This window comes from Saimiri boliviensis, chromosome 17 (assembly GCF_048565385.1).
Source record: "Saimiri boliviensis isolate mSaiBol1 chromosome 17, mSaiBol1.pri, whole genome shotgun sequence".
Classification (NCBI taxonomy): Eukaryota; Metazoa; Chordata; class Mammalia; order Primates; family Cebidae; genus Saimiri; species Saimiri boliviensis.
In genome coordinates this window covers 2,453,141-2,474,548 of record NC_133465.1, presented here as the reverse complement: position 1 = coordinate 2,474,548, position 21,408 = coordinate 2,453,141, and the positions used below count along the sequence as shown (strand labels likewise).

The 21,408-nt window shown below is 45.3% G+C and overlaps 1 protein-coding gene across 1 annotated transcript in view; it reads left to right on the top strand.

The window, feature by feature from the left end:
- The window catches only part of AATF (apoptosis antagonizing transcription factor), a 115,454-nt gene extending 94,381 nt beyond the window's left edge, over positions 1-21,073 (top strand). The window contains exon 12 of the mRNA XM_003929069.3: positions 20,803-21,073. Within this exon, the coding sequence (XP_003929118.1) occupies positions 20,803-20,938 (136 nt within the window). The 3' untranslated portion in view covers positions 20,939-21,073. The remainder of the gene's footprint in view (positions 1-20,802) is intronic.
- Positions 21,074-21,408: the final 335 nt, after the last annotated feature.

Sequence of the window (21,408 nt, the reverse complement as noted above, 5' to 3'; positions counted from 1 at the left end):
TGCTCTGTTGGCGTGGGATTTGGTTGTCAGGATGGAAAGGGTCTGGTGATAGCAGTCAGCTTGATGCATGCCAAAGAAAATAGGTGTCTGCCTTGCATTAAGTGCTGCCTCAAGGAGACATTACTAGATAGACTTAATCCTGGTACTGTCTGTTAAAAGTGTAATTAGTGAATTTTTTTCAGTAGATTCTCCACTCATTCCAAAAATGGTAGCGAGATTAGCGTTTTGTTGGTACTCAATTCCTTTGCAAATAACTTAAAGAAATCCTCAATATGTACAGCAAGAGTTTCAATTTGAGCTCCCTGTTCAGTCCCCAAAAATAAAAAACCACCTTTCCCACTCCTTTTATAAAGCTGCTGGCATTCAAAAAGAACAAGGAGAGGATCCTTTAATGATAAGTACTGAGCACCAAATACATTATTGTTTTACATCTGGAGTTTTAGAAAAGAAATGTACAAATGTAATCCAGCCTTGTAAAGTGCTTTGTCAACATCACTGCCACGTTGTTCTTGAGATGCCTTGGTATAATAGAATTTGTACAGGCAATTTATCTTCGACTTGCCATTTTTGTGTATGGGTCTGCACCCTAAATATGGGCATATTCCACCACTCTACTGATGATGTTCTTTTCCCGCAGTTGGTAACCCAGAGGTTAGTTAAACCATTTCTTGCTCCCCCTTACCTGTATTTATATAATAGGAATATGCACTGAATCATGGTGAGATAGTCTGGCGTAGCTCGCTCAGCATTGGAGAACACATCAGCTAATAACCCCTGAAATACCCTCCATAGAGCGTTTTCTGTTGGTTAAAAACTTGCAAGCAAGAATGGTTAGAGTACAGATGTTTTCTCTAAGGCTTCTTATCTCCTAAAAAGACACAGGTTATTCTGACAGGTGAAACAAGACCGGGCAAATATGCAACATTGATCTAATCAGCAGGAACAAGAGCAGTGTTTTAACTGGGGCTACCTTTTCCCAGCGTCATTAAAGGCTCCCATTACTCTTTTATTAGAGGTTCCCTCTCTTCCTTATCAGATTACAGAATGAACATAACTCATGGCAGTGATTTGATCTCTTGTTAAAGAGGATTACAGCTTTGCATTACCTCGGATTGACACAGTTTGTAATTCGCTTGTTGATTCTCAGGCGGGTAGCACCACGCGTTTGACCCCCCAGCAGTGCTGAGGGGAAAGGACCCACATACATCATCATTAAAGATGGTGGCCGGCACAGAGAGAGGGGGCACAGGGCCTTCTTCCTCCAGGAATGTCAGAAAGGACAGAAGAAACACTCTCAAGTTCAAACCGAAGGCTTGGGCCAGCATTTTAAAACTGGGTTGGAAAGAAAACACTGCTGTTGTTTCTTCTCCTTTTCCTGATTTGCTGCTGTTCAGTCTCTTATTCTAGAAAATTTGCATTGTCAAAATGAAGCCTTGGCTCCAAGCAGGAGGTCGAGTGATAAAAGCACATCTTCTAGGAAGAGGTTTGTAGATGCTGAACAGATAAATCCTTCCTCAAAACGGGCCTTTTTGACTCTGGTTCTCATTTCTGCAGTTATATTCTCATCACTTCTTCAAAGGATTATAAATCCTTTTTCCCCCCAAAGGGATATTTCACATTCTTTAAAATGTGTGTAAATGTTTCTCTTAAAGAGTTGTTTTAAAATTGTTATTATTATTGGCTTTCTAAATACATTGCAGTATCTTATAGACATTGTATTAATCACAACTAAGTAACTTACAAGTTACTTGTGAGCGGGTAGGCAGTAGCTAAGTTTTTCCGACTTGATTTGGTTAGTCATAACTGTGTTACTAATATTTCCCACAGTGATCACCGAGCCAACATTAGATTGCTAAGATACCATTTCTAAAGTGCAGTTGTCCTTCGCTCCGATTTATCTACTATAAGTCTGTCCCCTGTGTCTGATGGGCAATGAAACGACATCGAATAATGACATCATATGTCACTTACTGAGCATTTACTATATGCCAGACATTGCACTAAGCCCTTCACATACATTTTCTTTTTTTTTGAGACAGAGCCTTGTTCTGTCACTAGGCACCAGGCTAGAGTGCAGTGGTGTGATCTCTGCTCACTGCACCTCTGCCTCCTGGGTTCAAGCAATCCTCCTGCCTCAGCCTCCCAAGTAGCTGGGACTACAGGCGCACACCACCATGCCCAGCTAATTTTTGTATATTGGTAGAGACGGGGTTTCACCATGGTGGCCAGGATGGTCTCGATCTCTTGACCTAGTGATTCACCTGCTTCGGCCTCCTAAAGTGCTGGGATTACAGGCGTGAGCCACCACCGCGCCCGGCCTGTTTTCATTTGTTCCTTATTTAAAAAAATTTAAAAAAAAGAACAGTGATTGATGTTATCCACATTTTATAAGAATACTAAGGTATAGAACAATTAAGTAACTTGTCCAGTTGAACAAGTAAGTAGTGGAACCGGTATCTGCATGTCAGAGTGTGGCTCCTAACCGCCACTCCTATTTCTAAGAAGTTAACAAGCTTTGAGCAATCCTTGGGAATGATGTACCAAAGGGAAGCCCTTACCCCACTCCTAGCCACTCTTTCAAAAACTTTTTTGGGGAGGGAAAAAAAACGACTTTGGATTAAAATACTCTCCCCCCGCCCCTTTCTTTTATAAGAGAGAGATTTTCTGTGCAAGAAGGTTTGGCCTGTCAGTAATTCATATTTGAGTATGAATCACTGGATTTCCAAACCTGGTTTTATGTTCTATCATTCCGGTTACAAAGACTTTAAACCTCATAATTAGCTTTGAATCCTAATCCGGTATATTTAGTCAGTTTATGCTTATAATTCTGCTCTTTGCCATAGTCAGGCATCTGTCACCTACTTTTCTTAGAGACAATGTTTTTTTCCCTTATAATAAAAATAGTACATGCTTATGGAAGAAAATTTGAAAAACAGAAAAGATAAAGAAAAATGCGCCATCCTCCTATTAAGACTAGAACATTATTGAAATGCAAATCAAAACTACATTGAGATACCACCTCACGCCAGTTAGAATGGCGATCATTAAAAAATCTGGAGACAACAGATGCTGGAGAGGATGTGGAGAAATAGGAACACTTTTACACTGTTGGTGGGAGTGTAAATTAGTTCAACCCCTGTGGAAGACAGTGTGGTGATTCCTCAAGGACCTATACATAGAAATTCCATTTGACCCAGCAATCAATCCCATTACTGGGTATATACCCAAAGGGTTATAAATCGTTCTACTATGAGGACACATGCACACGAATGTTCATTGCAGCACTGTTTACAATAGCAAAGACCTGGAACCAACCCAAAGGCCCATCAGTGATAGACTGGACAGGGAAAATGTGACACATATACACCATGGAATACTATACAGCCATCAAAAACGATGAGTTCATGTCCTTTGTCGGGACATGGATGAACCTGGAAACCATCATTCTCAGCAAACTGACACAAGAGCAGAAAATCAAACACTGCATGTTCTCCTCCCTCATAGTTGGGTGTTGAACAGTGAGAACACATGGACACAGGGAGGGGAGCATCACACACTGGAATCTGTAGGGGGGAAGTAGGGGAGGGACAGCGTGGGCTGGGGAGTTGGGGAGAGAGAGCATGGGATAGATATTTTTTTAATGTCTTTAAAAAATGTAAATATTTGGATGAAATTTTTCTTTGTTTTGATACATTCATTTGCTACACCAATTATGTTTTCAGAACTCATCTTTTGAACAACTTGGTTTCAGAATATGTAAAATGACTTTAAGGATCTTGTGTATCAAACCTGTTGCCCAGATGTGTGAGAATAATGTGTTCATAAAGCATGGATCTTGGAAAAAAAAAAAAAAAGCACATCACACTGCATGTGTGTACCTGTGCAACAATCTTGCATGTGCTTCACATGTACCCCAAAACCTAAATTGCAATTTAAAAAAAGAACATTATTAATACTTTTACATGTTTTCTTATAGAAATTTTTGAGTAGGTATTTTATTCAGATATATACATACGTGTTTGAATCTTTTTCGGATTTATGTTTAAGCATTTTAATGATGTATTTTTAAAAGCATTTTAATAATATAATTGATTATAGAATATTATTGTTGGACGTTTAGGTTGCTTGCAGTTGCTTTCCTTTATTTTCAGGTAGTGCCGCAGTGAGCACATATATACAGAAGTCTACGCTCTGGGTTTTGCTGTGTCTTTAGAACAGATTTCTCAAAACAAATTTCTCAAAGAAAAACATTTTTCTTTATCCTTTCTGTATTTTTCAAATTTTCTTCCATAAGCATGTACCATTTTTATGGTAAGGGAAAAAGATATTGTCTCTAGGAAAAGTAGGTGACAGATGCCTGACTGGCGGAGAACAAAATTATAAGCATAAACTGACTAAATATGCCGGATCAGGATTCAAAGCTAATTATGAGGTCTAAAATCTTTGTAACCAGAATGATAGAACATAAAACCGGGTTTGGGAATCCAGTGATTCACACTCAAATATGTCAACTTTCTCTAATGATTCTTGATGGGTTATTCTAAGTTACATGACTCCTTTCTTTTCAGCTGAGGCTTGTATCATTTTATCTTTGCTAAGAGGGAAAGCTATCTTTTTCCTTTTTCTTTTCTTTTCTTTTTTTGAGACAGAGTCTTGCTCTGTTGTCCAGGCTAAAGTGCAGTGGTGCAATCTCAGCTTACTGCAACCTCCACCTCCCGGGTTCAAGTGATTCTCCTGCCTCAGCCTCCCAGGTAGCTGGGACTGCAGGCGTGCGCTATTACACCCGACTAATTTTGTATTTTTAGTAAAGATGGGGTTTCACCATGTTGGCCAGACTGAGCTTGAACTCCTGACCTCAGGTGATCCGCCCTGCCTTAGCCTCCCAGAGCACTGGGATTACAAGGATGAGCTACTGTGCCTGGCCGGGAGAGCTGTCTTTTTTTAAATATTTTCTATTTAGTAATGATAAAAGTTACTTATTGTTTTTAAGTTCGTAACAAATGATACCTTATTGAGGACCTATAATGTAGTAGGCAGTGGGCTATAATCTAATGTTTATTTTCTCATGTAATAGTAAATTTGAAGAATAGTAACCATTTATTTGTATCATTTGCAGTTCCTTTGCCCATTTTCTTTTTGAGTTTTAGCTTTCCTTTATGAATTTTCTTCCTGTATGAATTCTCTACATTATGGTTATACAACATTTCCTGGTTTTTATAGATTTTTGCATTTTGCTTGCCTATCAATATTAATGATTTTTATTGGTCACATAGAAGTTTTACTTTTTAACCTAATAAAATACCTAAGAACTTTTTTAGGGAATGTTTTTCACTGTTTTGTGATTAGGCAATCTCTCCTGTGTCCCAGATCAATTACTATTCACCTATATTTTATTTAATTTCATCTGATTTTTTTCCTTTCTTTTAATCTATTTGGAACTTTATTTTAATATATTGCTCAATGGCCTTCACTTTTTATTTCTACTGCCTCTTTTCTTTCCCTGTAGAGATGGGGTCTTGCTATGTTGCTCCAGCTAGTCTTGAACTCCTGGACTCAAGTGATCCTCCTACCTTGGCCTCCCAAACTGCTAGGATTACAGACATGAGCCACCGGCCCTGGCCTTTTTAATTTTCGTTTTTAATTCCCACATAGACTCTTACACTAACAGCCTATTAACCAGTAGTCTCTATTCTTACCCGTTCTGTGTTTCATGGCCAGGTTCGCCTTCCTCAGATTTCACTCAGAGCATGCTACTCGTTTCCTCTAGAGGAAACCCATACTCTCAAGCCTGCCAGTCAAGGCCATCGATGACTTGGTGCCTTGCTACCTTTCTCTCCTAATCACCTATTTCACTCCGTGTTCTGTCCGGAGCAGGCACCTGCGATCCCTGGGGCACACTGTCTATTCCGCGTGTCCGTTCATTCTGCTCACTTAGCCTGCGGCATCTCCCACCCTCGTCTCACTGTTGTTTCCTGTTGAAATACTCAGTCACTAGGGCACCAGCCTTTCTAGGGAGACTTCAGATTCTCCACCCCCACTGAGCAGGTGGCTGTTTCTCCTTTGAACTCATTCGATTTGTTCCTCCCTCACAGTGTTACAGTTCACAAATGCACTTATTAGGGTTTTTTTCTTTCTAAGAATGTTAACTTACAAGTCAAAGAAGTACGCCTATGTTTACTGTCATCTTGTATTTAGTATTATCAGGATTTTATGTTCATGTATCTGGAATAATATATTTTAATTTCAGTTATAGCTTGTCTTATATAGCATTTTTGTAGCATTTTAGTATTTGCAAAACGCTACTTGAAGGTCTTTTCCCAGTTGTCAGCTCTATCTAAGCTCTGCAACTGCCTTAGTATTCCTGAGCGCGTCATGCCCTCACTCCTGGGCACTGCCTCCCTGAGAAGCCTTCTTGTATGTGCCGTGGTTTCTCTTACATAGTGAAAATAGTCCTCTTGTTCACTAGATTCTTAAGAATATAATGTTCCTTTTAATTTTTTAATTTCTGAGGACAATTGTAAATGTAATCCCTAACAGATAATTATTTAAATAAACAAAATTTGTGTTTTCACATCTGTGTATTACACCACTATCCCTCAGCATGAAATACAGACATACTGGCCGGGCGCAGTGGCTCACACCTATAATCCCAGCACTTTGGGAGGCCGAGGCGGGTGGATCACGAGGTCAAGAGATCGAGACCATCCTGGTCAACATGGTGAAACCCCGTCTCTACTAAAAATACAAAAAATTAGCTGGGCATGGTGGCACGTGCCTGTAATCCCAGCTACTCAGGAGGCTGAGGCAGGAGAATTGCCTGAACCCAGGAGGCGGAGGTTGCGGTGAGCCGAGATCACGCCGTTGCACTCCAGCCTGGGTAACAAGAGCGAAACTCCGTCTCAGAAAAAGAAAAGAAAAAGAAATACAGACATACCTATTTTGTGCAAACTTAAAGAAAAGTTGGGTAGAGGCTTCCTGTCTGAGATGCTTTTAAAGGCCTCTGCATATGTTTGTTTATAGTTTGCTGTTTATAAGATTATTTTTGCAACTGTCCTATAAGATGAAGATGAGTTTCTTGCCTCTTTTGCTGAAATCTCTCCAAATCATCTCACTTCTTTAATATACTTCCCTCTGCTTCCATGTCACTTTGTCTGGGTCCATATTATCTATAGCGTCTGTCACCAGGTTGCCTCCTCATTATTCATAGGTTAGGTCTCCATGTGAAAGCGTCGCGCTGCTTGAGGGACAACGGCTTATTTTGTTCTTAGCTCATGGCCATGTTGGCAAAGCCCCAGAATGAGAGGTTCTGCTCTGGGACTTCTCATTCCCAACCCTTTGCTTAGAGGGATTTTTTTTTTTTTTTTTTTTTTTTTTTTTTTTGAGGCAGTCTCTCTCCTTCGCCTAGGCTGGAGTGCAGTGGTGTGATCCTGGCTCACTGCAACCTCCACCTCCCTCCCACAGTCAAGTGATTCTTCTGCCTCAGCCTCCCGAGTAGCTGGGACTACAGGTGTGCGCCACCATGCCTGGCTAATTTTTTGTATTTTTAGTAGAGACGAGGTTTCACCATATTGGCCAGGCTGGTCTCAGACTCCTGACCTTGTGATCCGCCCACCTCAGCCTCCCAAAGTGCTGGGATTACAGGCATGAGCCACTTCACACAGCCTTTAAGGTCATTTTTACTTCAGATTGACTCTTACATTTCCCTCACATTCAAGAGTGTAGACCCTAAACTTTGACATGCTATATAGGTTTTCTCCTGCTGTATGCTAAACACTATAGGTTTCTCCTGAGATACGCTATAGGTTTCTGTGCTCTTTAAACCAGGTTTGCTTCTAGTGGCCTTCCTATAAATTATTACAGGTCGAGGATCACCTATGGGGAATTCTTGGGTCCAGAGGAATTTCGTATTTCAGATTTTCTTGGATTTGGAAATATTTACATTATCCCAGTTCAGCATGTCTCATCTGAAATCTCAAGTGCTCCAGTGAGCATTTTCTCAGAGCATAGTTTGCGTCAATACTTAGAAAGTTTCAGATTTTGGAGCGTTTCAGATTTCAGATACTTGGATTAGGGATACTCACTAGGCAGTTACTATGGAACATGAAGAATACCAGTGGAGCTCTGCAGTGATTTATAGCTTCCAGTCAGTTTTCTGGACTGCTTTCAGGATTTGTTTTCTTTAAGAAGAAAACAGTTTTGGAATGGATTCTGTAAGTGCATTAACAAAGCATAAAGGCCTGGCTACCTTTTGTTATTTTTAGTGTTGGTATTAAGTGTCAGCTAAGAAAGGACATTTAGATCGAGGACCTTGCCTGTTACACTTGGCGTTCAAGTTGCTGGCAGCACCTGGCAATGGGAAGCTCCCACCAGCCACCCTCGAACGTGAGGTCTTGAAAGAGCCAAAACCACGCCCCATGCCCTACCATCGTCGCCCTGGGGAGCAGAACACTTCATAAACATTCATTATTTGACCCCCGCTGGGCACTTCCACGTGCAAGGTAAATAAGTCTGAAGGCCTTTTTTTCTGCAATATAGTTGAGGAAACATCCGCCCAGAGAGGGAAATGACTTGATCAGAGAGGGGCGAGCAGGCGTGGGTCCCGGGGTGTTTGCAGTCTCAGTAGCTGACCTGCAGCAGCGGTGGTGGCTGCTGACACCCAAGAGACACAGTCCTGTTCCGTTCCCTTTCTGCTTCTCAGAGAGCCTTTTGTCTCCTGTGTGGCATGTGAAATGCTGCACAGACGAGCAATTGTTCTTCAATGCTTTGTGCTCCCCTATAAGAAGAAATCAATACACATTTTCTTCTACACACACTTGCTAGCACTCTGCCTCCTCTTCCACAGCTCGGTCCTACAGGGGGAAGCACAGCTATGCAGCCAGACGGACTCTCCAGCGTTCAGGGGAAGAAATGCAAACTGCTCACTTTGCACTTCGCAGTCAGGATTTTTAGAGCCAACCATATAACTGGCTGAGGTGATCAAACTGCTGGCTCCAGGGACTAGTTGGTGAAACTGGCGTGGGAGAGACCCCGTTACAGACCCCCTGTTGCAGGCCTGCTCAGTGCTGCTGCCGAAAGCTCACTGGCAGGTGTCTAGGACAAATGCTCCTTTTGCTAAATTTCTCTCTATATTGCAGAGCCAGGAGGAAGTTCTTTGAAGGGTACTACTAAAAACTAAAAAGTATGGACAGATTGAAGGGTACTATTAAAAACTAAAAAGTATGGACAGCCTTCAGAAAAAACAATCAGTTAATAGGCATACAGTCCAAACAAGAGCCCCATCTCAGACTGGATTTTATTTTTTCATCAGAAAATATGATATCTATATCTGTAATTTTGTCTTACAGCTCACTGTCATTAAACAGTTGTGTGCTATGTGAATAAAAAAGAATTTGCTACCATTATTAGGAGAAATGTCAGCTTGGGTGTCAGGAGAGCCTTGCAAGACAGGAGATGAGTTCAGGGCTCAGGAGTGGGGGAGAGGGCTGTGGAGTCCTTTGCACGGGGGAGACCGTTAGACCTTTAGAGTGTTGGGGGGGCGGGGGTCACCAGGGAGCATGTCGAGAGGAGAGAGGAAGCTGAGAGCAGAACTGGGAGAAGGAAGGCAGAGGAGAGCCAGGAGAACCCATGCTCCTTGAACACTGGGGAGGAGGGTCCAGGCGGGGCAGCTGGCCAGCAGCTGGAAGGGCGTGCCCCTGAGGCCCCAGCTGTCCTCTGTGTCCTGACTTGCACTGCAGAGCTGGTACTTAGCGTTTGCTCACTCAGTAGTTGCTCTTGTGCACTTTAATTGGTACCGGATTTCTAAGCAAAAGAAATCCTCCCAACTTTACCAGAAGTAATAGCAGAGTGCCTTGCTGAAATTCTGTGGGTTGACATTGAATACCCTCACTAATTCCTGCGTGTTTTGCCCCCAGAAAAGTTGAAGTTAAGCTAGAGGTGAGTGATGCATCCTGTGCACTGCCAACACACACACACACACACACATACACACACACACACACACAGACACACACCCCCAAGCCCTGGGTGGTTGGGCAGCATCCTGATACGGACACAAATGTAACTGGAGTGTCTCACCTTCCATGTGGTTGGAGGAAGTGATTCACGTCTAAGCAGTGAAGCATCCCCTGGCTTTTAACAGGAGCTGTTAGAGGGGCTGCTGTTTGAACAAGGAGCTTCATCTTCCTGAAGCCAGCAGTCACAAAACCGTAAACACAACACTGGCCGACTCTATTGCGGGGACCGTGGTGACTTGACGTTAATATTAAACATCCCCAGCAAGGCAGAGAGCTCTGCAGCCCAGCTCCGGAATAAAGATAAATAAAAATAAAGAGAAACCCTGCTAAAAGCAGTGTGATGATTTGTCGTCTTTCCTTTGTGAGGCCATTTGTCTTCTCTCACATCAAATCTGTTATAAAACAGTCAAACTGTGAAAGTGGAGATCATCCCGGGAATATGGAATATTAATGCACAGGAAGGAACCGTGCCCCTTTTGTCTGAGAGTGGCTCCTCCCCCACCCCCCCTTATTTTTTTGCAAGTCCACTAAGGTAAATTATTTTTCTTTAAAATAATATGGAAGATTTGAGGCTAGTAGTAGGGATGGTGGAAGTTTGGAGTGTTTTTCTTCCTTTGTTAAAGTGCAGGGGATTTGTAACCAGCTTGAGTCAGGACAAAGCACAAGTGAGAAGAAAACCTGTCCTCATGCAGTCCCTTTCTCGTCCCCGTCCCTCTTCCCGCTCCTCCCTGTTCCCCGGCCTCTCAGTTCCTTTGTTTGGGGCCTGAACCTGCTTCTTGGAACATTTATAAATCTTGAATCTGTCTGATCTTTAGGAGACAGGCCACAGGCCGCGTGTCACCACGTGTAATTTAGAGCTGTAGGGCTAAAAGCTTTTGCAGAGGTTTGAAGGACCTAGTTCTGACCTGACCAAAAGAACGAATTGGAGCAGACCTTCTAGAGTCTCCTTCCAGCACTGGGGAGGATGGTGATGAGAGCAGACACACCAGGTAATTTATGGGCTCCCTGACTGGTCGTTGGGTCCACTTAGAAATGAGTCGTGCACTGCCACCTTGTGGCAGATTCGGGTGGCTGCGGTTCGGTGGTTTTGGAACCTTGTGGCGAGTGCAGCTAGTGTCCAGTTGGCCATGATTTGCCTTGTATGTAGATTTAGGTCGTTACTGATAGATGAGGGGTGTCTCTGAGTTACTCTTCTATTGCTAATTTGATCCTGTTAAGAAATAAGTCTTCACTGGAAGAAGGTTGCTTTCTTTCCCCTCTACGTCCTTTCTTTGGTTCGTGATTTTTTTTGTGGGGGTTTTGTTGTTCAGGTTTGGTTTGTTTTTCGCTTTGGAATTGTGATGAGATTTCAGGAAAGAAGCCTGTGATGCTCCTTTGCTTGTTGGGGGAGAGTGAGGGAGACCTAGTACCAACTTTGGGGGCTTATTCAGAAGTCCAGGTTTTTCTTCTATAGTGATTTTTGTGTTATTCTGACTAAATACTAACTCCTTATAAATACTGTCTTTTTACTTGGATTACCTTCCCAGCAATCCAGCCTTCTTGGGGAGCCAAGTTCTTTTTTTCTTTTTTTTTTTTTTTTTTGTTTGTTTGTTTGTTTTGAGATGGAGCCTCACTCTTTGGCCCAGGCTAGAGTACAATGGCACAGTCCTGGCTCACTGCAAGCTCCGCCTCCCAGGTTCAAGCAATTCTTCTGGCTCAGCCTCCCGAGGAGCTGGGATTACAGGCATGCACCACCACGCCCAGCTATTTTTTGTATTTTTAGTAGAGACAAAGTTTCTCCATGTTGGTCAGGCTGGTCTTGAACCCCTGACCTCAGGTGATCCACCCACCTTGGCCTCCCAAAATGCTGGGATTATAGGCATGAGCCACCATACCCCCGCTGCCTCGAGGAGCTAAGTTCTAATGTGTGTTGCCTGTGTGTGAGCCCGTTCCCGTGACGTACACAGGGCTGCCCCTACCACACAGCCCCAGGGAGCACAGGCAGTTGCCTGCCATTTGGATCAGTATGTTTCTCCTTGTAGATCAAAGAGACACTTTTCAACTATCTTTCTCTCACTTGTAAAGTCACTGATAGAGAGTAGGACAGATTTGGGTGGGGGAAGCCAAATGGGTGATGAAAGGAGGGTACCATTTCGTCTCCAGTGTTGGTAGGGAGCGGCCATAATGCATTCACACGGGTCCTCAGCATGTTGCTGTCTCACCCCGTTTCTCATGATCGTAGATGGCGATGCCATTTATGCAATGGGGACTTTGCTTAGTGCTCTAAAAACAGTATGTTTTTACCAACAGTAGATTGTCACCAACTTACTGGTGAGGAAGCCAAGAATCAGGGGGGCTAAGTAACTCACCTAAGGTCCTAGACCCAGTGAGGACCCAGCCAGAGTCGGAACCAGCTCTGACAGCAGCGTCCAGCCCCTCCGTGTTTATGATGCCACGCTGCAGGCAGCGTGGGGCAGCGTTCGCCTTGTTCTGTTTAACTATTCAAGATGTGTATTAAGCTGGCTTCTCTGTTGAAATATAGAAGAAAAGAAAGCTGCTGTCCTGTGATCTGCAGACATTTTTAAGAGGAAATTGAAGGAATGAGTAGCCTTTGCCCTTTGACATGTTGGTCTGCTTTGGTTTCTGACAATTAGAATGAAGGCACATGTTTTATTGGAGAAGAATCCCTTTGTTTGGTGCCGTTAGCACGAGCTAAGTGACAGTTGGCAAGCCATTTTTTTCCGCAGACATTTGGGAGGCCCTGGGCGTACTGGCAGATAGAACAGAAGAGAGTGGAGGCCTTGGGAAGACAGAGAAATACAGGTTCAGAGTGCAGGAGAGATGGAGTCCTGCTCCCCCGGCTCCGGCTCGCAAGGGCTGCACCAGAAATGTTGGGATTGGCTTGAAGGTGCTGAGGACCTTGCTTCTGGAGCTTTGGCAAAACAGAGGGTTCAGAGGAGTGAGTCAGGATGGCAAGCAGGCTTGATCACAGGAGGAATGGAGGGAACGCAGGCCGCTGAACCTGGAAAGGAACAGATTTAGTTAGAGGAAGACATCAGGTGGTTGACGTGCTGCCACAGGGAGTAGTGGTCAGTCTTGCTTCTCTTCTGGCTTTAGTGGGACCAGAGGCCATAGCTGTGAGTCCCAGAACGGCAGAACTGGCTTCAGCAGGAGGAAGAGTGTGTTTGTGTCTCCCTAGATGGAGTGGTTTGTCAGAGACACACTTAATGCATGCAGTCACCTTCCCGATCTAGCTTCTGCTGTGCCTTTCATGTCTTTGTAAAACTCCACAAAATCTAACAAAGTTCAAATAAGCATTGAAATCGTTTTAATTAAGTCGGCCGGGCGCAGTGGCTCACGCCTGTAATCCCAGCACTTTGGGAGGCCGAGGCGGGCGGATCACGAGGTCAAGAGATCGAGACCATCCTGGTCAACATGGTGAAATACAAAATACAAAAATCAGCTGGGCATGGTGGCGCACGCCTGTAATCCCAGCTACTCAGGAGGCTGAGGCAGGAGAATTGCCTGAACCCAGGAGGCGGAGGTTGCGGTGAGCCGAGATCGCGTCATTGCACTCCAGCCTGGTGCCTGGCGACAAAGTGAGACTCTGTCTCAAAAAAAAAAAAAAAAAAGAAAAAAAATAGTTTTAATTAATGGATTATACCTGTAGTATGTTAGATTTTGAGGCCAGGAATCATATACATCTAGCATGTTTAAGCTTCCACCACACTAAGCAAATTGTTTTCAAACACAAGTGTGAAAAAAGACAGCATCAGTACATCACCAATAATTTTAAAAGCACGCGTCTGTCATCGGCGACCACACTGGCCCATGCAGAGCAGGCGTGCATGTGAATCTCTGCACTGACCGCATCTGGGCAGATTCTCCTCGCAGGGTTTCAGATCGGATCCAGACCCTGCTAGCCGTGAGCGCTGCTGTGATTGGGACCCTTTTCCGACTTGCCTGTCATGTGCTTTCTTCACTTCTCTTGAATCTTCGATGTATATATGGAGTTGAGTGAATGCTGAAGCACTTGTGTGCAGTATGGGAGAGGTAGACGACTAGAAAGGAAAGAAGGGCCAGGACGTTCTGGGGTGTGTCTTACATATTTAGAGAGAACCCCACTCCTAAGAAGCAAGAAATGAACAATTTTTCATTAGTCAAAGGCAAATTGTGTGTATCCTTTTATTTATTTATTTATTTTTCATAGAGACAGGGTCTCACTGTGTTGCCCAGGCTGGTCTCAAACTCCTGGGCTCGAGTGATCCTCCCGCCTCAGCGTCCCAAAGTGCTGGGATTACAGGCGTGAGCCACCGCACCTGGCCTGTGTGTCAGGTTTAATCTGGAAAGCAGCAATATTGCCTCCGCTGGCTCCTTTGGAAGACTGGCGTGTAATACTTGCTCGGAGACCGTGATGTGCTTTGGGAGGCTGCCCAGGCTTCTTCAGGGAGCAGTGGGATGGCTGCACTCTTCCCACTGCCCAGCTGGCTTTGGCCACGGGAGTGGGTAGGTGCAGCTCAGGGAAGCCTTGGAGGCTTGAGGGTTTCAGGGCCAGTGTCGGAGGGGTGCGGTCTCCTGCAGAGTGGATGGTACGGTTCCTTCAGAATCCCCAGTGCTGCAAGCTACTGACCTAGCAAATTGAAAGCCCCACACAGATCATTTGCAGGTTTAATATGCTCCTTTGTACTGTTTGCCAAATGACGTCGTGAAAGACAGTGATGTGTGTTGCAGTCGGGTGAGGAGTGCACGTGTGGAACTGAAGGGAACATGTTTGGGTCCACGTCCACGAGGGGCTGCATTCTTAGACACACACACCCCCTGTTTCACTCAGAGCTTTTAAAACTTACCTGCCGCTCAAGTGATTGCAGGTCACAGCTAGCTACCATGTGCATACTTTAAGTCTCTTCAGAAGAATCACATAATAAATAAGCCAAATCCTAAGACAGACACACACACACACACATTCTGTCTTTATGGAAAATGGCTGCTAATCCATGATCATTTTTTTTTTTCTAGAAACAGGTTTTATGATAATATAGTAAAAATATTAAATTAGAAAATGCCTCACTAAGGGTTATAAAACCTTACTACACTAGAGATAGGTAATTATCCCCTCTACAGCCTAAATGACAGTTTAAAAGAAATAAAAATGTTAGTGCTCATTACTTGCTTTTGTAGGTTGCAATAAAGGGTAAGTTAAATTTTAATTCAAGGAAGAGCCCCTGCTATCGACCTTCTACCTCAGGTCCGAGTCCTGTTAATTACTCCGGAGGCTGCTCCCCCGCACAAAACCAGCGTTAACGCATTGTCTGCAGCGCACCCTCCCGCTGCCCATGAGCGTGTGTGTTGGGGGTGGGGGATTACAGATCAGTGATTCACGTCTTGGTTCTTAATGTGATAGGGAGCAGGAATTATGTATGTTAGGAAAAAAAAGTTCATTCTGCACATGGCCTTAAGGGGGCCTTGGGTATGAAAGTGTACGCTTCCCGTGGAGGGTCCGATGGAGACAAGACCCGCCTGGAGGGGACGGATAGTTTAGCTTCTCCACCTGGCTAGATCCCGGTTGGGAAGATGCAGCCAGGGGACAGGTTCCTGCAGGAGAAGGCGGTGGCCCTCGGTCCCATGGCGTCGTCTGTAGTTGGAGTTTGGTTTCTCTTGCGAAGGGGTGAGGGCCATGGACGTGTTTTGCTGCTTTTCAGGCTGTCTTTGCCTTTCCCTGAGCACCGAGGCACCTGCCTAGGTTCGAGGGGAGAATTGCTCGGTGCACCCTGCAACTCAGTCTTCAGACTGGGGTGTGCAGAGACTTTCCAAGGGGAAGGTGGACACAGGTAGTCGGGAGTCAGTCTCCAGGCGCACACTTGCCTAAAGCTGTCTGCCCCAGAGCAGGCCTGCACTGGAGGGCACGGTCTCCTCTGACCCGCCTCCGCCTCCAGCCTATCCTCAAAGTGACAGGGATTTCTAGCTACCACGGGAAAGCCTCCAGGGCCCCAGACACAAAGACAGCTGGAAATACGGGTACAGAGGTTAAGAAAGGAAATGCCGGCCGGGCACGGTGGCTCAAGCCTGTAATCCCAGCACTTTGGGAGGCCGAGGTGGGTGGATCACAAGGTCAAGAGATCGAGACCATCCCGGTCAACATGGTGAAACCCCGTCTCTACTAAAAATACAAAAAATTAGCTGGGCATGGTGGCACGTGCCTGTAGTCCCAGCTACTCAGAAGGCTGAGGCAGGAGAATTGCCTGAGCCCAGGAGGCGGAGGTTGCGGTGAGCCGAGATCGCGCCATTGCACTCCAGCCTGGGTAACAAGAGCAGAACTCCGTCTCAAAAAAAAAAAAAAAAGAAAGGAAATGCCTGAGGACTAGATGACAAGCGCGGTGCGGGCCGGGTGTTCCCGTGTCTTCATTTGCAGCACAGTCGCGGGAGAACATGAGTTGAATTGAGCTGTCAGTTGGATGATCATTTGGTGACGAGTCACCATGCAATTTGTGTGTGTGTGTGTGCCACATAATTCAGAAAGAACGAAAAGAATCAAGTGGCGTTGCTGTAACAAAACTTTATCATTCCTGTCTGCTTGTTTATATGACAGCATTTCTCGGTGCTTATGTCTACAAAAAAAAAAAAAAAATAGGAATGCTGAACCCTCCTTCCTTCTAGCAATAAATAATATTCCTCCATGAATCCATGAACAGATGGATGGAAAAGCCTCCTCCATATCATTAAGGGGTACATTTCCAGTAACATTTTACACAAGTATGGATATTAAATTTTCACTAGAATTAGAATATATTGTATCATGTTATTATATATTGATTGTATCCTAATAACTCAATCCAGAGGAAAATTTTAACTACTTAGAGCCTTATAATATCAAACAATTAAAATATTTTTATCTCAGTTTTGTTGAATTTTGAAAATTTCAAAAGTGTTTTTATTTACAGACTAATGTGGCCAAGAAGTGTGAGAAAGGTGATGGATAAGAGACACTCAAGCTGAAAACCATTGCACTAGGACCAAACTCTGTAGGGGAAAAGGCAGACGGAGATAAAATTTAAAAAGAAAAAAATGCTATAAAATGCTATAAAATGTCCAACTTCGAGTTCATGTGTCAGGCCGGGCGCGGTGGCTCATGCCTGTAACCCCAGCACTTTGGAAGGGATTACCTGAAGTAGATCACCTGAGGTCAGGAGTTTGAGACCAGCCTGACCAACATGGAGAAACCCCCCATCTCTACTAAAAAAAAAAAAAAAAAAAAAAAAAAATCAGTGAGGTGTGGTGCACATGCCTGTAATCCCAGCTAATCGGGAGGCTGAGGCAGGAGAATGGCTTGAACCAGGGAGGCGGGGGTTGCGGTGAGCGGAGATCACCGCTGCACTCCAGCCTGAACAACAAGAGTGAACCTCTGTCTTAAAAAAAAAAAAAAAAAGTTTATGTGTCACTGTGTTACTTAAATGAATAAATGGTGAGTGTCGTCAAATCACTGTGGCACATAGATTCCGTTGCAGACATTACAAAAGTTCATATTCTCACAGCATTCTGGTAATTATATATTTTGTGACTATTTAAACTCACTATGAAAAACATTATAAAAATATGCAACCTTTCCTTCTCTAGCCTAGCAAAGAGGCAGGCCAGCTGCTCAGGGCAGGAGCCAAAGCCAGGGTATAGGGGAAGGGCTGAGGCCAAGCTGAGCCGCTGGAATCTGCAGCAGGGATGGGGTGGGGTGGGGTGGGGTGGGGTGGGGTGGGGTGGGGTGGGGGGCTCTTCATCCCAGGGGTGCTCCTGGGCCCCAGGGAGGGTCTGCTTTGTCCGTCTCAAGAGAAGGGAGTGGAAGAGTCAGCCAAGAGGCTGTCGCCATGTTTGTCATGAGAGACGGTGAGATCTGAGCTGGTGGAAGCCTGGAGGAGCTGTGAAGTTTGAGACGCTTTGAAGGTAAAAACGGTCACTAGCTGGTGGTAGTGGGTGAGGAAGACATACAATAGAAATTGCTTGGGGACTTTTAGATTGAAGTAATCCCCTATTCATATTCTCTCTGTGTGAAAATATTTTAAGAACCCAGACCACTCAGCTTCCCGAGTTGCCTTGCCGTGAGCAGCTGCATGTGTTTGTCAGCTTTGCCCACCTGAGTGTGAAATGATGTTCTGTGAAAACACGGGTTTCAGCATTTCACTCTCTGCTCCTGACACGCGAACCCTGCTGCGGACAGTAACTGCTGCCTTCGGCCCCGGCGTTGCACGGATATTGCGCGCAGAGTGGAGGCATTTGCTCAGTGGTAATGATGGGGTCTGGTGCAGGCGAGCACAGCGAGGCTGGAAAGGGTATGACTGCGAAGCGCTCAATAGCATCGCGCCTCTGCATCTCCTCATCAGACGTTGTCGTCTTAAAGTCACACTGTCCTTTTGTCATGGTGACTCTCTCTCTCTTTCACGCCATTTAATTTTGTGTGTGGCAATGGCTAGAGAGACTTGTCTTTATTGGCAAATAGCGTGATGAAGCGCAGCCTGCACGGGGCGTCGGGGTGTCAGTGTCGCGGAGTGGGCGGTTTGGAAGCCGTGGGTTTGCATTTGGTCTGGGGCTGCCTTCCACCTTGGCAGGGCTCATCTGGGCTGACTGAGGGCGAGTCACGTGGATGTAACAGAAGAGCAAGAGACGGCTGGAGCTCAGGGGACACCTGGGTCCTTTGTCTGTGGCCTAGGGGCCTGCTGGGTAGTTCAGGGTGAAGGCACCAGCACACTCTTGGGATAAAAATCCTGTAATAAAATTGGAGGCCTGTTGTTTTCTGGCCTGTGCTTTCACTGCCTGTCTGTCCCATGCTCCCCAACATGATCAAGCTAGCTTACATTTGTGGCTTCCGGAGTTTCTTCCTTAAGACGTTCTTCTTTTTACTCTTTTAAAGCTTTGATACTCTATTACTTTTGCTGGTTTTCTCATTGCAGAGCTCTGTTCCGATCCACAACTATAGTTGGGTGACTTCAAAAAAAGACCAATAGGTTTTTGGTGTTGAAGCCTTGCTGTTTGAAAGATGGGGTTTTTTGGTTTTGTTTTCAAAGTCAGATGTGCCGATGCTGACCCTCAGATAATGAGAGCACTTTTAAAAGCGCGTTTTCCTAACAAGATGGCAGGCTGTAATTTGAGTTCGATCTTGAGAATATCTGAGCAGGTACAGATTTCTTCTGGGGCTGCTGACCCCTGGCCCCTGACCTCAGCCCTGTGTGCACCTGCCCTGTCTCCGTGAGGTCTTCTGTCTGGGCCTTCTGCAGAGCGTGAACATGGATGACTGGCTCTGTGGCCACGTGCTGCACACCCACCTCCCTGGTGGCAGGGATGTCCTCACGCAGGTCTTACCTGCTTGGAACCTCATGGCTCCCTCATACCTCTGCAGGCAGGATCTGCTCTGAATCCACAGGGGAAAGGGTTTGGAGCTTCTGTCTCAAAGATAGGAAAGATCCCTGCCCCATCCAAACCTTTTTCGGGATTTCCAGGCCTTGGCAGATGGCTTTGGCCAGATGTTTGTGTGTATGTTGCCTTTCTTTTTTTTTTTTTTTTTTTTTTTTTTTTGACACGGAGTTTCGCCCTTGTTACCCAGGCTGGAGTGCAATGGCGCGATCTCGGCTCACCGCAACCTCCGCCTCCTGGGCTCAGGCAATTCTCCTGCCTCAGCCTCCTGAGTAGCTGGGATTACAGGCACGTGCCACCATGCCCAGCTAATTTTTTGCGCTTTTAGTAGAGACGGGGTTTCACCATGTTGACCAGGATGGTCTCGATCTCTCGACCTCGTGATCCACCCGCCTCGGCCTCCCAAAGTGCTGGGATTACAGGCTTGAGCCACCGCGCCCGGCTGTATGTTGCCTTTCAAAGCAGAAATAGCGGTTGAAAGTAGTCATTTGGCCGGGCGCGGTGGCTCAAGCCTGTAATCCCAGCACTTTGGGAGGCCGAGGCGGATGGATCACGAGGTCGAGAGATCGAGACCATCCTGGTCAACATGGTGAAACCCCGTCTCTACGAAAAATACAAAACATTAGCTGGGCATGGTGGCGCGTGCCTGTAATCCCAGCTACTCAGGAGGCTGAGGCAGGAGAATTGCCTGAACCCAGGAGGCGGAGGTTGCGGTGAGCCGAGATCGCGCCATTGCACTCCAGCCTGGGTAACGAGAGCGAAACTCCGTCTCAAAAAAAAAAAAAAGAAAGTAGTCATTTACTTTTCTTTTTAGGGGCCAAGACGTGGGCATGTTCTGATTGTTTTAACGTTAAAACCCAACTTTAGAAATAAATTAACCCATCATATGATTTATTAGACTGAGGAGAGAGACAGGGCATCTGGGGAGCAGGGAGGAAGCTTGATTCTCCTCCTGAACAACCGCACGGATGATAGTAATTGGAATCTTGTTGCTAGGTTATTTTCATTGTTTTTCAAGTACTGCCAAGTCCAAGAAAATGTATGAAAACTAAATTATATCCCTACATCCCATGTCTGATTGAATCCTCCTCATCGGGTGGTGGTCTCCTACATCCTATTAAAATATTCAATCTTGTTTTCTTACTCGAAGAGCCTGTCTGCAAAGGGCAAACTTACGGAACACTCACTCCCTGGAGACAGGTGTCTGGCCACACTGGACTATTGACATATTTTACTGTTTGTTTGGGTTTCTTCCTTCTACTGTATTTGTGAATAAGAGCTTCGGGATGCATTTTGAATTCCATGGTTGTGTTTTCAGCAGAAGAAACAGATTGGGGTATTTCCCAGCTTCTGCATTCCTTTTTAACCTCGAACAGTGAACCAGCGTGTTAACCAGTTTGCGGTGTTTGTCTTCTAGGACAGAGCTGTATCGCTCTCTTTTTGGCCAGCTCTACCCTCCTGGCGAAGGCCACGAGGATAGATGTCACCCACCTCCGACACCCAGCGGGACCGTGGCTGGTACGGCTGCTCGTCCAGATGGAGGAAACCAGTGACTCTGGGGATGCGCCGGCAGGGAAGTCCCTGGGAAGGTGCTGCCTCCAGAACATTGTGCCTGATACGTGCAAGGGCACCGCCCCGCGCCCCAGCCCCGCCTGTAACGTCACAAATAAAGAGCGTTGTTACTGCTGCCCCCACTTGTGATTTCTTCAGAGTCTGATTTGGTGCTTTAGCGGATCACACATTTACTGGGTTTTCTTTTTTTCTAGTCCAGTGGCCTCCTCATACAATATCAGACTTTACATTTTCTTTATCCATTCACCCCGATGGACATGCAGATTGTTTGCATAGCTTGGCTGTTCTGAGTAGAATGAGTGTGTGAGTGCAGATGTCCCTTCAACATAGGAATGTCCATTCATTCATTCATTCTGAGGCAGAGTCTCGCTTTTTCACCAGGCTGGAGTACTGTGGCATGCTCTCGGCTCACTGCAACCTCTGCCTCCCAAGTTCAAGCGAGTCTCCTGCT